The 17917-nt window shown below is 45.7% G+C and overlaps 1 protein-coding gene across 1 annotated transcript in view; it reads right to left on the bottom strand.

The window, feature by feature from the left end:
- Window positions 1-8212: 8212 nt before the first annotated feature.
- Window positions 8213-17917, bottom strand: part of LOC107119164 (stromelysin-1-like) — a 17170-nt gene continuing 7465 nt past the window's right edge. Inside the window, exons 6-10 of the mRNA XM_015421616.1 lie at window positions 15670-15841; window positions 14794-14927; window positions 11850-12009; window positions 10931-11034; window positions 8213-8412 (exon numbers count right to left, since the gene is read on the bottom strand). Of these exons, the coding sequence (XP_015277102.1) occupies window positions 8309-8412; window positions 10931-11034; window positions 11850-12009; window positions 14794-14927; window positions 15670-15841 (674 nt within the window). The 3' untranslated portion in view covers window positions 8213-8308. The remainder of the gene's footprint in view (window positions 8413-10930; window positions 11035-11849; window positions 12010-14793; window positions 14928-15669; window positions 15842-17917) is intronic.

The following is a 17917-nucleotide window of genomic DNA, read 5'->3' on the forward strand; positions in this document are numbered from 1 at the left end:
GTTGAATGAACCCCTGGTTTTGTGTTAATGTCTGAACCAGCCCACCCACTGCATCATTTACTTCTCCCTTCTTTATTTGAATGAGGAAGGCCATTCATTATGCCATCCATTCTCAAGGTATACCGAAACCAAAACCAATGGATGTGGATGATGACTTACCCAACGTCAGTCAGAGCTTGCACATCAGAGCAGACGACACATGGTGTCTGTCCCTATACACTGAATGACTGGCTTTCTGGTTCTGTTCCGCCTGGTTCTCCTCTGCTTAACACCTCTGAGACTTTTTAATCCTTACCTCATCAAGCTGAGTGTCCTTTTCTGTGGCTTCTTCGGTGTTTTGGAGAACAGGCAAAGCACACAAAAGTGGTGTGCAGAGCACAAGAATGAGCAGGAAGCTCTTCATTTTGCCTTCAGTCTTTGCTTTGGAGCCACAAGCCACTATTCGAGGATCTGTCTATGTGTCACGAGAGTCCCTATATATATACTTCACGACTGAGCCATAAAATCAATGGAACTGTAAATCACAATATTATGACATCTTCAGATTTGCCATACACACAAAAACCCTCTTTGTACCAGGGTGATTGACATGCAACCTGAAGAGGTTGTTAAGTCTAGAAGTTCCTCATTGGCAGCCACTTATAAAGTGGGTGAGATTTTATTCCTCCCTATACTTGGCTTGTGGTGACTTGAAAGGGAAGCGCATTGCAAATGGTAATGGATCAGGGCATGACACCCTTTTAGCTTCTTTTTTTAAAATGTCATCTCAAGCATTCTTTCCAAAATAAACTTTGATATGTAGTCCCTCCCCTCCCCAAACAGGGTTGCCAAGTCACCCCTGGCAGGGTGTGGGGAGGATAGGCTTGCCAGCTTCAGGAGGGGAAACTCCTGGAGATTTGGGGATGGAGCCTGGGGAGGACAGGGACCTCAGTGAGGTACAGTGCATAGAGTTCCTGCTCCAAAACATCCATTTACTCCAAGGGAACTAATCTCCGTAATCTGGAGATGAGCTGTAATTCTGAGGGATCCCCAAGTCCCACCTGGAGGTAGCCATCCCTACCCCCCAACATTTTTGCTAACAGCACCATCCTAAGCAACATAGTTCCCAGTAGATATTTGACCAGTTAACAGCACCATCCTAAGCAACATAGTTCCTGGTGGTCTGCCATGTCGGTCTGAAGCAGTAGAACAAATCGGTGGTCTGCCATGTCGGTCTTAAGCAGTAGAACAAATGTAGAATTCAGTGAACATACGAACATTAGAGAAGCCAATGCTGGATCAGGCCAATGGCCCATCCAGTCCAACACTCTGTATCACACAGTGGCCACAAATACCAGGTGCCATCAGGAGGTCCAGCAGTGGGGCCAGGACACCAGAAGCCCCCACACATTGTTGCCCCCCCAAGCATACAGTGCATCACCTGACCCAGACTGAGAATTCCTATCTATACCTTGTGGTTAATAGCCACTGATGGACCTCTGCTCCATATGTTTATCTAATTTCCTCTTGAAACCATCCATGCTTGTAGCTACCACCACTCCTGTGGTAGTGAATTCCATGTGTTAATCACTCTTTGGGTGAAGAAGTATTTCCTTTTATCTGTTCTAACCTTTAAGACCAACAAAGATTTATTCAAGGTATGAGCTTTCGTGTGCAAGGCACACTTTTTCAAATACATTGGAATGGAAGGTAGAGTTCAAACTTACAGACAGAGGCTGAACAGCAAATTAACATGATGAAAATGTTTTAAGATATCCAAAGAAAAAACTAATTAACAAGCTAAGTTTAGAAGGTCAACAGTTGTTTTGATTTAATCAGGGCCAGCTCACCCACTCGGCGAACTAGGCATTCACCTAGAGCGCCAGGCTCTGGATGGGGCGCTGAACTGCGCCCCCCCGGCCAAAAGCCCACTTGCGTCTCCCCCAGCAGGCTGGGCAAATGGGAAGCCAACCTGGGCAGGGGCAAGGCTAGCCTGTGGCGGCCGGCGCCCCCCAAGGCGTGTTTCTGGGAGGTCTCCAGGCCCCACCGGGAGGTTGGCATCGCCTGAGGGGCACCTCAAGCTGGCCTCACCTAGGGTGCAGAAACACCTCGGGGCGGCCCTGGATTTAATTAAGGGGGAAAGGACAGCAAAGCAATAAATATGTCAAAATAAGAGATAAATGTGTAAAGGTATCTTTTCTAATTCCCACAATTAGATAGAGGTAGATAGAGGTTATGGGGCAATTAGAATTTGAATGTTGTTCATAGTTAGGTATTATTAACCAAGTTAATTTTATTTTCTTAATGTTCTTATACGCTATGTCTAGTCACAGCTTTGGTGGTAACAGCATGGGTCCGGATCCATTTATGGGAATCGGCCTGCATGCCGTTTCCTGGATACGGGAACTCCATTAAGGGGTCTTGGTGTGAAGGCTCATGGGAGCAAGGTTGCTCCGGGACTACCAGCCCTTGCCCTCACAACCAGATGGCAGGGGAGACCACTGAGGGGCAGTCGTCCATGTGAGCTCTAGCAACCTGCCATCCCATGGTCTTCCACCCAAGCCGGCTGGCTGGGTGTGATGGGGTATTTCGACTGGCATGGACCAGTTGATGTTTCAGATCCAGGAGGCCATGCTGTGCCAATGCTTCCTAAAGCTATGACCAATAAAGTTGTGGCCATTTTATTCCACAATTTCCCCCCCCCAAAAAAAATTCTGAGTGTCTGTTTCATTATATTGGGGCTCTAGCAACCTGCCATCCCATGGTCTTCCACCCAAGCCGGCTGGCTGGGTGCGATGGGGTATTTCGACTGGCATGGACCAGCTGATGTTTCAGATCCAGGAGGCCATTCTGTGCCAATGCTTCCTACAGCTATAACCAATAAAGTTGTGGCCATTTTATTCCACAATTCCCCCCAAAAAGAATTCTGAGTGTCTGTTTCGTTATATTGGGGGTAAGGATGCATGCCAGTGGGACTACTCCCTCCCCATTTAAAAAATGGAGCCATAAAGGAGACTGATGGGGTAACAAGCAATGTCAAATAAGTCATGAAAGTCTAGAAGGCTTCCTTCAAACATGGAAGTCTTGCCCAAACAAGGTGAATGAGAAGGAAAAGCACAGAGGTGGCCAAGTTTGCAAATGACACCCTGTTAACTCAGAATGGTGAGAACCAAAACAGATTGTAAGGCGTTCCTAAAGGATCTCTCTAAACTGGATGAGTGGGTGATGGAGTTGCCACCTGGAACTCACAAACCGCAGTATGACTGCCGGTTCCTATTGGAAACACATATAAAATGCAAAATTTTACATTATGGTGGTAACACCTTTGCCTCTCTATGGTACTGGAGTATTTTGGAATATTGTGTTCTCTTCTGGTTGCCATATCTAAAAAAGGATGTGAAAAGGTGGATTAGAAGGGGCGAGCCGGCATGGAGTAGTGGATAGGGTGACCAAAATTCAAATCCTTGCTTCCACCATGGAAGCTTGCTGGCTGACCTTGGGCCTGTCACAAACTCTCAGCCAGGTCTACTTTACAGGGTTGTTGTTGTGAGAGACTGGAGGAAGGGAGAACGATGTTCAAAAAACCCCTCTGAATCCCTATTGGTGAGAAACGCAGAAACAAATAAATACAAAATCCATAAACAAATAATAAATAGCACTCAAAAAGGTGTACAAATAGCCAACCAAAATGGTTAAGGAGTTGCAGTGCCTTCCCTATGAGTCAAATCAAACAAGTTTGTGGCTTCTTAGTTTAGAGATGCCTTAGGGAACGCGTGATAGAGCTTTATAAAATTACATGTGGGAACTTCCACGTTCAGAGGCAGTAAACCTGTGAATACCAGTGCCAGAAGGGGAAGGCCTTGGACTCTATGCCCTGTTGTTGGACCTCCAGAGGAACTGGTTGGCCACTGTGTGAGACAGGATGATGGAGAAGATGACCACTGGTCTGATCCAACAGGGCTCTTCTTACGAAGGCAGAAAATGGATACAGAGACCTTTTTCTTCCTCCCCCAAATACTAGTACTCAGGGGCACCCAGAAAAGGAAAAGCAATTCTTCACTCAGTCATTGGCTCAGGTGAATTGCTGCTGTGGGACATGGAAATGGCCAGTACTTTAGTCAGCTTTAAAGGGGGATTAGACAGATTCTTAGAGGATCGGTTCACCAGTGGCTATGAACCATGACGGCTAAATGGAATGTCCATACTCAGATCCAATGTCCCTCCGAATACCGGTTCTGGGGGGGAGGGTAACAACAGGGGAAGTTTTAACCTCTGTGCTCAGCTTGTAAACCTTCCAGAAGCACCAAGGCAGGCCTGGTGTGTGTGAAACAGGACACTAGACTAAATGTACGGTTGATCTGACCCAGAACAGGTGCTCTTATGTTATTATTTATTTAAGGAAGGGGCTAAATTGTACAATAACTGATTCAGTTCCATTTGGAAAGATCTGATTCTAGCAATTCATAGACAGTAAAAAAAAATTCTCTGTGTGAGCTTTGTGACAGGATTATAGATATTTTTGTTGGTTTTGAGTTACAGTTTTATATTCATTTCTTTAAAGCTTCATTGGCTTCCCAACACAGTAAGAAAGACTGGTTTCATACTGGATAATTTTATCAGATTTCAGAGAGAGAACACCTGGGTCATAGAGTTTTATAAGTGAGCAAAATGCTGTGAATAGCCGCTTCGCTTTAAAAAAAATGTTTCTGAGCTTTTCTAGATTGTTGTTTTTTAAATTGGACACTTTTCTTTGTACTAAGAGCAGATATTTATTACAAATGCCTGAAACTGGAATGTCCAGGAACAAAGTTTGATGTCTATGCCAGATAAGGTAGCCAGGCCCAGCCTGGAAATCAGCAGGAGACTTGGGGGGGGCAGAGGCATGGGGGTGTCCATTGGTGATGGTGTGACATCATGCCTCTCAAGGAATCAGCAGAAACATTATGGTAAAACCACAACGTTGTCCTCAATTCCTAGAGGTGTGATGTCACTTCCAGGTTTATCTCAGAAATGACATCACACCACTATTGATGGCGTTTGTTTCCCCCTGCCAACTGCTGGAGTGCTGGTGGGTAACACCGGCTGGGGACAAGAGATCGCCCACCCCCAGCAGCATTTTTTTTGGTCACTAAGTCACAGCCAATTGCGTAGCGACCATAGCATTCTTTGGTGGTCTCCCATCCAAATACTAACAAGGGGTGGCCCTGATTAGTTTCTGAGATCTGATGAAATCAGGCTAGCCTGGGCTATCCAGGTCAGGGCCAATGCTCCATCAAAGCTGTGGAGCCTTGTGAGCAAAAGTTCTACTTTGTGAGCTGCTGGCATTAAAGTTGCGAGCAAGTGATTTGGCTACTGCATAAATTAGTTTGCTCTGGAGCCCTCCTTTCTGAGCTAAGACAAAAATCTGTGAGCTGGAGGCTAAAAAACTGTGAGCTAGCTCACACTAACTCAGCTTACAGGGAACACTGGTCAAGGCCCAGCAGGCATATGGTAAACCTTATACTAGATTTGATACCAATGACCTGTTGCCCAATAAGGGACAAAACCCCTGAAATATCCAGTATCAAAGATTTGTCATTGGACAAGCCCAGGCTTCCTTGAGTGGAAGTAATCTTCTAGACCCATTTCAATGCAGATTCAGGCTGACATTTGATCTGTCACCCTGATAGACAATCTGTACTGGATGAAAGATCGGCAAGTGCAGCAGGAGATCTTTCAGGGTCTTTTGATCCTATTGAGAATGGTATCCATTAGGACTGGTTGGGTGGGATGGGTATGGTGGCACCACTTTGCAGCGGTTCTATTCCTACATAGCCAATCAACACTCAAAAATGTTTGGGGGAGATACTTTTCGACCTACTGCCCCAAATTCTATTGGGTCCCTCTGAGTTCCTCACACTATTTAATATCTACATGAAAGCTTCAGGGTGGTGGCAACATCTGGGAAGTCAGTATACTCAGTATCAAACTTAGTTGTTGTTGTTGTTCAGTTGCACAGTCAAATCTGACTCTTCGCAACCCCATGGACCACAGCACACCAGGCCTTACGGTCTTCCGCTGTCCTCTGAAGCTTGCTCAATTTCATGTTCGTTGCATCAATGACACTGTCTAGCCATCTCATCCTTTGCCGTCCTCGTCTTCTTTGACCTTCAATCTTTCCCAGCATCAGGGTCTTCTCCAGTGAGTGCTCCCTTTTCCCTTCTCATTTGGTGATTAGTGATTAGTTGTAAGGTAAAGGTAAAGGTTTCCCTTGCTTGAAAGCCAGTCAAATCCGACTCTAGGGTTGCGGTGCTCATTTCTGTTTCAAAGCCGAAGAGCCAGCGCTGTCCGAAGACGTTTCCGTGGTCACATGGCCGGCATGACTAAACACCAAGGCGCACGGAATGCTGTTACCTTCCCACCGAAGTGGTACCTATTTATCTACTTGCAATTTCTTGCTTTCGAACTGTGGTAGATAAAAAGGCAAATAAAAAGTTTGAAGCTTTTCAGCAAAGACCCTGAGTATTTTTGGGAATATTCAGGATCAGGATACCAGTTTTGCCAAGATTCCCAAAGATCAATCCAGCCGGCCTTGGCCAGGAGGGCGGGATAAAACTATAATAAATAAATAAATAAAATCTGGAATTTAAGGTATGGGGAGGGGATTATATTCAGACTGGATATATCCAAGCAGCCGTCTGCAGCACAGATGTTAGGATACCAAAAACCCTTAGTAGTTTCTGCCACTAGCTTGAGATCTTAAATATATGGATTGCCTGCTTTAGGCCAGCCGGTAATTCTCCTCTTGAATGTAGTTAGCATGAATGTGTGAGACAGCAGCTTTAGACTTTCTTTCATGTCATTTCTTTCCCTGGAAGAGCAAACACCATCTTTTATTCTGGCCTTGTTTAAAAACTTTTTTGTTCACTTTGTCAGGCTGACTTAATTAACATTTACAGGCTGCTGTGGAAACTCAGGTTTGGAGTGGCTTTGGTAACAAGAGTGTCCTTGGTGACGTGCATACTGTTTTGAGGGGTTTGCAGGCCAGAAGACTCTGAACACTAGAAAAATTGGGATTTATTTCCCTTAAATCCCACCTTCCTCATGTCCCAGTTCAAATAGGGCTCCAGCCAGGGAAAACGAATACAGTTGCAACCAAACTGACTTTTCTATGTTAGAAGAGTCAAAACATTAAAACATATGTGGACTTCTGTGTGTGCTAAAGTCTTTTTTAAAAAGCAGCCAGTGGCCCCTGCCACACAGGGGGGGGGGGGACACAGGCAAAGTGTGGCTTTTTAAAGCTGCACCAAAAAAGACACGCGGCGGCGGGATCACATAGATCCCTTGAGCCGACGCGCACTTCCTCCCCGGCACGATCAGATGCTGGGGGAAAACCACTAAAGAGGGAGGGAGGCAGCTGAACTGCGCATGTGTGCGCGTGCACAGTTCGGCCGGGAGGCTGGATTGCTGTGGAGGACGAGCGCGCCGGCGATCCCACGGTCGCGCTTGCTGCGGTGCTCCAGGTAAGTTCTCCTCTGTAGGAGGTTCTTTTTACAGCGGGTTTTCTGGGTGTAGGGACGGATCGGGGACGGGTGTGCGCCGCTTCCCAAATGTTGCGGTGAGATCGCGCCCGTTTGCTGCACCCCCAATCCATTCCTCTCCCGGGCCAAAATCTCCCGTGTGACCGGGGTCAGTGTTGTGTAGTAGTGAGAGTGTTGGAGTGGACCCCAGGGGACCCAGAATCAAATCCTTGCTCTGCCAGTGAATTTGGGCCAGTCACTGTCTTTCAGCCTAACCTGCCTCACAAGGTTGTTGTCAGGATAAAAGGGAGCATAAAAGACCTATGCTGTTAGCTGATTTGAGTCTTGATGGGGGGAGGAGAAGAGGAGGAGGAGGAGGAGGAGGAAGAGGAGTTGGGAGGAAAATGTGGATATAAGATCTAATCAAATGAATGAATAATACCATAGAGTGCATGAGAGGTCAGAACAGATGATTTGAATGTTTGAGTGACATCTGATGCCCCTAATACTCCATTTTTGACAACCACTGGTCAGTTTTAGAATCTTATAAAAGGAAATAAATAAAGACCACCATACATAGTAACATAAATAATGTTATTACACAGCAATAGGTAGATTGACAAATAAATAAATCTGTTATTTATATTATGTATAATAAAATACTATATACCATTTTCTAATATATTATTTCCCTGTCGTCAAAGTGCATCAATGACTGCAGGTGTTTTGTAGGTCACAGATATGGGTGGAGCAAATAAAGCCAACAAGAAGAGAGAGGATCAAAGCGTTCCACAGAGGAAGCAGAGACTCCGTTGTTCTTTCTTCCCATGTCACCGGCAGCCAAACCAGGAGTTGCTTTTCTGTACACCAGTAAATCTTTTCTGCTTGCTGTCAAACTTATATTGCTTTGAGCCGCTGAATAAATAGAAGTGTCCTGAAAGAATAATGCGAAAAATAAAGAGTGTGAACACAGGAGGAGTAATAAAGTATCAAATCCTATTTTACAGATTCCATCTTTCTGTCCTGCTTCCTTGACGTGTTATCTTTAAAACAGAGATAAGCCCACCAGGTACTAACAGGCAGGGCTTTTTTTTCCCTGGGGGAACGCGTTCTGGAACCTCTTCAGTACTAACAGGCAGGGCTTTTTTTTTCCTGGGGGAACGCGTTCTGGAACCTCTTCAACAAAATTCTTCTAAAAATGTTTAAAACTTCATGAGTTTTCAGGATACAGATTGAAAACTTCGTTTCCCTCTTGAGAGTTCTGGCACCTCTTTTTCCAGAAAAAAAGCCCTGCAACTGGCCAGTCTCCACAAAGAGACATATTGAAACAGATGAAACATGTATTAGTGCGACAGTTTAGGAAGCAAGTCTATAAGATATATAAATAATGCCACTAAATTAGTAGCAGTCATATAATACCACCATGATTTTGGGTGAATTGCCCTCTTGGTGTGTTTAAGTGATACATCAGTTCATTGCCCAGTGCCCCAGTCAACAGAATTGGAAGCACCTGGAAAAGTATGTGCCCACTCTAGCTCATGTCTATTGGAGGATTCCCACTCCCACTCCCACACCCATAGTTATTGTGAATTATATTTTATCCTGCCCTTCTTTCAACCATTCCACCCTTAACATCTCTCTTTTGTAATTCAGCTAAATTTTTGCCTGTAGACTGAGACTCCTCTCCCCTTGTGAAAATACCCTATCCTAGGTTATAGTGCTTGGTTCACAGGGATGGTGTTCACTTGACAACACTCCCAGTGGTTTTTCACTAACTGATAGTCCAGGCAGCCATTAGCAGAAGAAAGTGTTTTGTACTCAGTAGTGAATTTTTGAGGCGTTTTTGTGTTCCCTGGAATCAATGGAGCCTGTTGAGAAAGAATACAGATTTCTTCAAGCCTATGATTTATGTGTGGAAAGGTGAGGGAAATGGTAGCTTGCTGTCAAACTCATATTGCTTTGGACTGCTGAGTAAATACAAGTGTCCTAAAAGAATAATGAGAAGGATAAAGAGTGTGAAAATAGGAGGCATAATGAATTAAGGAATCTTATTTTAAAGATCCCATCTTTCTGTCTTGCTTTCTTTTCATTTTCCACTCTGACTTTGCTTAGGACAAATGGTAGCATAATCTCAACAAGAAGGAAATGTCTATTATGTAGTAAGTGGCCAATCTCCATAAAGTAATATATTGGTGCAAACCCTTTGAAATGGATTGAACCTGCATTGGTGCAATGGCTTAGGATGTCTAAAATATATAAACAATGCAGCTAAAATGGCAGCCATTAAACACCTGCATGGTCCCCCCCCCAAAAAAAACCCCTGAATATTGCTCTGTTTACGTAGTGCATAAATGAACTGGCCCTTGCCCCAGTCATTTGGAAGCTTGAAATATATATAGCAGGTGTTTATACCTTTAGGAGTCTGAAAGAGGCTTATAATTGCCTTTCCCCTCCTCTCCCCACAACAGGCACCGTGAAGTCAGTGGAGCTGAGAGAGTTCTGAAAGAACTGTGACTGGCTCAAGGTCACCCAGCAGGCTTTATGTGAAGGAGTGGGGAATCAAACCTGGTTCTCCAGTTTAGAGTCCACTGTTCTTAACTACTACACCATGCTGGCTCTCACAGGTGGGGCTGAGAGAGTTCTGCAAAAACGGAGACTGGCCAAGGTCACCCAGTAGGTCGCATGTGGAGGAGTGGGGAATCAAACCCAGTTCTCCAGATTAGAGCCTGCCACTCTTAACTACTACGCCATCCTGGCTCATATCTGCCAGCTATCATGTGGCTGGCTCCTGTCTGTTGTGGGATTCCCTCTCCAATGCCAACATTTATTATTTTTATTTATTTATTTAAAATGTATATATACCTTTCCTTATGGCTGCTCCTGCTCTTCTTCCAAGAAGTGCAGAGAAGGGTGCATCATTCTGCCTTTAATTTCCCTATTACTGAATTCACCTAATCCTCTCCCTTCCTGCCAATATCTATTGCTGGGTTAGGGACTGGATGCTTAGATCACAGGAATGGCATACACCCTGCAACAAACCAAGCAATTGTCTGCAATACGGTAAGCCAGGTAGCCATTAACAGAGAGAAGTGTTTTGTGCTCAGCAGTGAGAATCTGAGGCATTTGTGTGTTTCCCTGTATCTTTGGAGCCTGCTGGGAAAGAATACAGATTTCTTCATGCTTAGGATGTGTGTGTGTGTGTGTGTGTAAAACAGAGGGAAGTGGTAGCCCTCAGCTTTTCAAGTCAAGACGTTGACATCAGAGCCACTTTCTTACTCCAAATGGCAGTGGTAGCTTTGCATTGATGCCAAATGCTGAACTGGGTGCTGATTCTAGAGCATGGGAACTACTTAACCTTTGTGAATGTTGCCAAATACCTCTTAGCCATCACGCCTAGATTGCCATCTTTACTAATGGTCTTTCAAAATGCTCTGGGATCACCTTCTGCTTACCATTATGCTGTAAAGCCGCATCCACTGTAGAGGGAATTCCAGGGAAGTCTGAGCTGATCTTTCTTGGATAGCCATTCTCCATAGACATCTTTGTTTCATCATAACTGAAAGAGGAAAGGGGGTTCAGACATCAATCGTGCTTTTGGTGGCATGCTCTTGGAAAGAGGAACCAGAAATAAATATATTTAAGGCCTTTAGATTTTAACCTGTTTGTGAAGTTGGGAGCGCCATCAAGTCATGAATCTATGACATCTAATGTGGGTTGCAGTCAAAGTGTCTCCACCATTTCATTTTATGGGCAGAGAAGGCCCACCACTCTTAATAGGAGCCACCTTGACCCTGTCCTATTATAAAAGATGTCAGGCTGTGTTAACTGAGCATCTGAGAGGTATTTTGTACCCTGAGATTGTTCACATACACAGCCCTTTAATATGTCCTGTTATTTTATTTTATTTTTGGAACGTCCTGACTTCCTGCTGTATGTGTAATGGAAAGAGTTTCATTGTCATTTGCATCCCATTGTCATTTACAGCCCAATCCTAACCATGTTGATTCTCAACTAAATCCTTGGAAATTTAATTTAGTCAGCTCCTAAGGAAGTTTGCATAGGATTACATTGCTAGAATGGCAGCCAAGCGTCTGAGCTTAGAGCCATGCAGTCAGGATTTAGTCTTCAATTCTTATTATTGGCATCTATATTAACAAGCTTGCCTCCATGTGGGAGAGCACCACATGCCTGGAAACTGGACACAATGGCAGTTAGATCTGAAGATTGCCAATGCAGCCTTGATTTGGAGATAGGGGGTGAACCAACAAAGATTTCTGTTCTTACTGGGTGATCTATTGTTTCAGGTGCAGAGGTTTAAACACATTTATAAAGGAGTTCTCAGGATTGTCCAGGCAGCTAATTTATACTTACCTCCAGTACTCATCTCCTGAAAAGAATAATGTTCTCTTTGTGTCTTTGTTGAAAAGAGCTGCATCAATTTTCTTTACAGTTTTCGGGAAGCCCAAGGCATGGATATTCTTTGGGTAACCTGGCCGTATAATATTTGCCTGGGTAGCCCAGTACTTCTGTCCTGAAGAAAAAGAGAAAGAAAGGGGTTTTGAAAGGCTCTTACATGGAACGAATATAGAAAATTGGCTACTATCCTCAGCATGGTCAGATAGGTAGTTAGCAGCTGAACTGCATTAGGAGAAAACTACCATTTCCACAGAAGTGAAATTTCCTGCATGACATTTTAAAAATTGTGTGTTATGTTGCTCCCACTGGGGAAGATGGTACTGAAGATGCCTTTGTCTGAGACATCTTCATCTGAGAAGGTCAGACCAGAACCAGTGGGTAGAAATTAAATCAAAAGAGTTTTTGGCTAAACATTAGGAAGAACTTCCTGACAGTTAGAGTGGTTCCTTAGTGGAATAGGCTTCCTCGGGAGGTGGTGGGCTCTCCTTTGGAGGTTTTCAAACAGAGGCTAGATGGCCAACTGACAGCAATGCTGATTCTGTGAATTTAGGCAGATCATTAGAAGGAAGGGCAGGAAAGGTTGCATCAGTGCTTAGTTGTCATGACCCTTTCTTACACACCCAGGGAAATGCTGATCACCACTTTGGGATCAGGAAGCTATTGTTCTCCAGGCCAGTTTGGCCAGGGATCCTGGAGGGTGTTTGGGTGGGGCTTTTTGCCCTTTTCTGGACATAGAGCAGGGGTCACTGGGATGAGGGGGGTATTTGTGAATTTCCTGCATAGTGCAGGGGGTTGGACCAGATGACCCCAGAGGTCCCTTCCAACTCTATGATTCTATGAGATTGGACAGAGGAGCAGGGAGTGGCATGCTAAAACATTTGGGAAAGTTGACACAAGGAGAAGAGGATTAAGAAAGCCTTGTTGATGCTTACTGATTGATGTAGGGATGCCAGCCTCCAGGTGGGACCTGGGGATCCCCTGGAATTACAGCTCCTCTCCAGACTACAGAGATCAGTTCCCCTGGAGAAAATGGATGCTTTGGAGGGTGACCTCTATGGCACTTTACCCCACTGAGGTCACTATCCTCTGTAGGCTCCATCCCCAAATCTCCAGGAGTTTCCCACCTGGAGCTGGCAACCCTACCCACCACTGATGGGCAGAGGGGTCTAGCACTGATGTGTATAACAACAGGTTTTTCTTATGGATCCCCTTGATTACAAAACTGGAATAAAATTGGAAGCCCCACAAGCTAGTTTGGTCCCTATTTTACCATATACATGAATATTTAGAATGAGTAGGTGCAAAAAATATTTATTTATTTATTTAGATTTGTACCCCGCCCTCCCCACATAAAAACCCTTTGTCATATTATATTAAACTTGTAGTTTATTATATGTTATAATGGCCCCGGTCATATGGGCCGGAAAATGCGGAGGGAAGCGTGGCTGTTTGCCCTGGAGCAAAATAATGTGCGGCCGCCCGATCACACGTCCCGTCGAGGTCCCGTGGTTAGGGCATGAGGTGCCAATCACACGGCTATCCTGCAGCGCGGCAAAGAAGCGGCGCTGCGCGATCACACCAGCAATCAGGCGCCGTTTCTGTGGCAAACGGGAAATTTTTTTCTCACCAAAAGGTGAGCATGCGCATGATCGTTTGTGCGCATCCTGTGAAGACTAAAAAAAAAAAAAACTAACCAGTTTGTGATGGGACTAGGACGGGATGCGATCAGACGCCCACCCTTGCCCCGTGTTTTCTGGAAACTAGTACATCGTAAGTACTAGTTTTTTACTCCTTATGTTTGGCACGAAGCCATGGGTTAGCCACGGGTGCACTACACTTCCCAGGTGTTGCGGTGTGATCGTGCCCAAAAAATCCACCTATCATCCGTATCTTTAGTGCGGCAAATGCTCCGTGTGAACGGGGCCAGTATTTATTATATTTAGTTATTGTTTGCATTAGTTTCATTGGGTAACCTATTTTTTTTCTGGACTACTTCAGTGTGATCCGCACTGCTTCAGTGTGCAGGTGGTAGATTCCAGCTCTGGAAGTTTCTTCTTACACTCACACATACACATAAAACACACAAACTCCATTCAAGAAGAAAACTAGCATAACAGAGAGAAAGCTTTCCCCCTCGCTCTGTTTGCTATACTGGGGCCGAGTTCAGACTGGCAGTTTGAAGCAGGAGGGAGTCATTGCAAAAAAGAGCTGGAACAAACTGTTCCAGGTTTTCCCGGTCAGACTGTGCAGACTGATGCGGGAGCATACTGGGAGGAGGCACGAGGGAGTGTTCACACCGTTGGCTCGGAGGCACAGCTGTAAGCGGCATTTTCCTTGCGGTAGACACCTAAGTGCATGGGCGGCAAAGAGGGCAGGATCTGGCCACTGTGGGCCATAGGCACATCCGGCCACATCACTACCCCCTCTTCAAGGCAATCACCTGCACCTTCCTGGTGCCAGAGTGAGGCTAGGAGGTCAGTCAGCGTAAACAGCCCGTGCACATTATTAACATGGGCTGTTCCCAGCTTTTAGCGGTTAGCGTTCACACTTCCGGGAAGTGGAATGAAGCGGGATAAATGGGCTCTCCAGGGTTTGCTACCACTTTTACCAGGTATCTTTTAAACCCGGGAGGCAAGCACTACAAGATGGGTTGAGTACGGTTGGGGAACGCCAGACAGATGTGCCTATGTGAATGGCCCCTTTAATCCGCTTGTGAAACGTTCCTCACACGGGCCTATATCGGGGCAAACTGCCAGTCTGAACTTGGCCTGGTACTGTTTTTATAACATAAGGGGGTATTCCAAAATGTGGTCCTCCACCTGCAGCCTGCAGTGGTACATTCCATTCTACCACATCTGCATTCTCATGCCTCATGTGAACCAAGCCTCAGAAGATTTACCTTTAAAAAGAAATAAGATGTCTTTATCTTCAAGTTCATAAGCAGCCTCAATGCCACCTTTCAAGGCTGGCCAGAAAGCAGAAATGGGTCCTTTTTCAATGTTCCTTCTTTGAGGATTTGTCCGCCACATGAAGCTGAAAGAAAACAATGCAACAGAAATATTTACCTCAAAGTGCAATGGCTTGACTGTTCTAAATCTGATCCGAGACCTGGTTTACCAGTCACCAGAGTTCCAAGATACGGATTCTGGTAGCTACAATTAAGAGCTAGTAGCGACCATTGCACTTGATTGTCAAAATTATCATGTCGGATTGATTAAATAAACTGTATGTTTAACATACTGTGGTCATCTTGTGAGCTCAAGGTAGATTCTTTATATTTGTGCACTAAGCCAACACATCCAGTTCTTGACAGTCATCTAAGAAGTAATACCCAGACTGTGCACCATACATGATCCCATGGAGTTTTATCCAGATGTTTTGTTGGTTTACCAAAAATAGCCATGGGAATGTGGGAAATCCGGCACAGGAGACCAGCAAGAATGAGACAAATGGAGGGCTTAACCATTCCCGTCCTACAGGTTTTTTTCCTGCTCAAAATTGCCCTCCTCCAAGCTTCTTTTCACCTCCTTCAAGTGAAATGCAGCATAGCAGTGGGCTATTTTGAGCAGAAAAATAGTGGGGGAAGAAAGCATCCGCAGCTTCCTCCCCACTGGTCCTTCACCTAGGACTGCAGCCTCAGCAATGGTTTGGGGCCTAAAAAAATAACTCTGGGAAAATCATGCATGAGTAGTGGTACAATCCTGAACAGCCTATTGAGTTCAGCTTTGCTTAGGACTGCACTGAAATTGTCACATAAACCATGGGTCTCATTTACCTGTCTTTAAAGAACAGAGTTTCTCCTCGGAAAGTGGCGACAGCATCAAAAGAGAGGTGAGGGTCACACATGTCTGGTGTTGATTCTTCTGCTGGAGAGTTTGTGGGAAATTTGGATTCTCGTGTGTCGTCATCATTGTCGTCATCATCATCATCATTATATTCAGGGGGTCCTTGAAAATGATTTAAAGATACAACTGAAGAACAAGCTGACTTCAATTAGAAGCAGTTCAAACCAACTGCAAGCAGCTACATTCTCAAACGGTACTCCCAAAGATTCAACTCACTGAAGCTGTCCAATCATGTCAGGTGACAATCTGACACTGGGGTGGACCCTACCCCTACCCTACCCTTCCAAGCGGCAAAGTTTGAAACCTTCCTCCAGCCTGAGGAGACTTCTTCCAACTTATGTGGTTCTGTCATTCAGGACAAACCACTTAACCTGGAGGAAGACTCCATGGAGAATGGTTGGATCCAACCCATCATGGTAATAAATATCTGATGTACAGCAAGAGTACAGCAAATTGATTGGTCCATATTAAGAATTCCTAATAGGCAGGATGAGGTGTCAAACCACTCAGTGGACACATATTTACTAAGAATTCCCATTGACTCACTCCCAGAAATTTGCATAGAATTACCATTTTGATTCTACCATTTTGAGAGCCAGTTTGGTGTAGTGGTTAAGTGTGTAGACTCTAATCTGGGAGAACCGGGTTGGATTCCCCACTCCTCCACTTGCACCTGCTGATGTGACCTTGGGTCAGCCACAAGCTCTGGCACAGCTGTTCCTGAAAGAACAGTTTGTGTCAGAGTTCTCTCAGCCCCACCCACCTCACAGGGTGTCTGTTGTGGGGAGGGGAAGGGAGAGGAGTTTGTAAGCCGCTCTGAGACTCCAAGTGAAGGGCGGGGTATAAATCCAATCTCCTCTCTCTCTCTCTCTCTTCTCTTCTTCTTCTTCTTTTGTACTCAATAGATCACCATTCTTGTTGAGAAAGACCTCCCCTGGTGATTCTTCCCAGCCTGATGGGGAGGGCTTAGAGGAGATCTTTGTCTGGTGGTCCATGGTGGCTCTCATCAGCTCTAGCTGTTGTGTGTGAATGAGGCATTACAGTTTTAAAGCCACAGACTGAATATTCATATCTCCTCAAATCATCTCCGTCAACTCATGATGCCTTGAAATTGAACAAGTTTATAGGAAACTAGCAGTAAAGCCCGTTGTGAAAGCAATACAACGGGGTCTAGAAAGAGGCTCTGGGGCAGTGCTCTGGCTTTGGGCAAACAGTGTCAATTTGCTGTGGTGACCTTAGCAGGGTATAATGACAGAGTCCACTGTTTTCTCCAGAGGAACTGATCTCTGCTACCTGAAGAGCAGTTGTAATTGTGAGTAATCTGTAGCCCTCACTTGGAGATTGGCAACAATTGTTACCCAGGACAAAATGGCTGGTTTGGAGGGTGGAGTCTATGGCATTCTACCTGTCTGAGGTCCCACCCCTCTGCAAACCCCACCCTCTCCAGGCTCCACCCCTCAAATCCCCAGGAATTTGTCAGCATGTAGTTGGCAACCCCATCTCCTTCCCAGCTAGCCATCAACCTACCATTATCTGCCCCTTTGACTTCAGCTGACTTCTGCCCTCCCTTCTGCAGAACAGTTGTAATACTGAGTGCTCTCCAGCCCTCACCTGGAGATTGGCAACAATGGTTCCCTATGTGGGACTGACTGGTTTGGAGGGTGGAGTCTATGGCAGTGTACCTGTCTGAGGTCCCACCCCTCCTCAAACCTCACCCTCTTCAGGCTCCATCCCTCAAGTCTCCAGGAATTTCCCATCTGGAGTTGGCAACCCTATCAGGATTGGCCCCAATGTGGTTTCTCCCAAAGGCCAAAGTAGGTGACAGGACCAAGCTTAGTTGCCTACCAACAGGCACTGAGGGGAATGTAGGGTTGCCAGCTCTAAGGAGGGAAATACCTGGAGGTTTTGGGGGTGGATTCTGTAGAGGGCCGGGCGACGGAGGCATCGGCCTTCCGTCACCCACCTCGCCCCCCCAATCTCGGCCCGGGCGACCGCGGCTCCCACCAGCGGCTGCCCGACTCCAGACCCCCCCGCGCCCACTCCAACCGGGCGACAGAGGCATCGGCCTTCCGTCACCTGCCTCACCCCCAATCTTGGCCGGCTGATGAAGGCATTGGCCTTCCGTCGCCTACCTCGCCCCCCCCCAATCTTGGCCGGGCGACGGAGGCATCGGCCTTC

Source organism: Gekko japonicus, unplaced genomic scaffold, assembly GCF_001447785.1.
Source record: "Gekko japonicus isolate JY-2015 unplaced genomic scaffold, Gekko_japonicus_V1.1 scaffold1654, whole genome shotgun sequence".
NCBI classification, from domain to species: Eukaryota; Metazoa; Chordata; class Lepidosauria; order Squamata; family Gekkonidae; genus Gekko; species Gekko japonicus.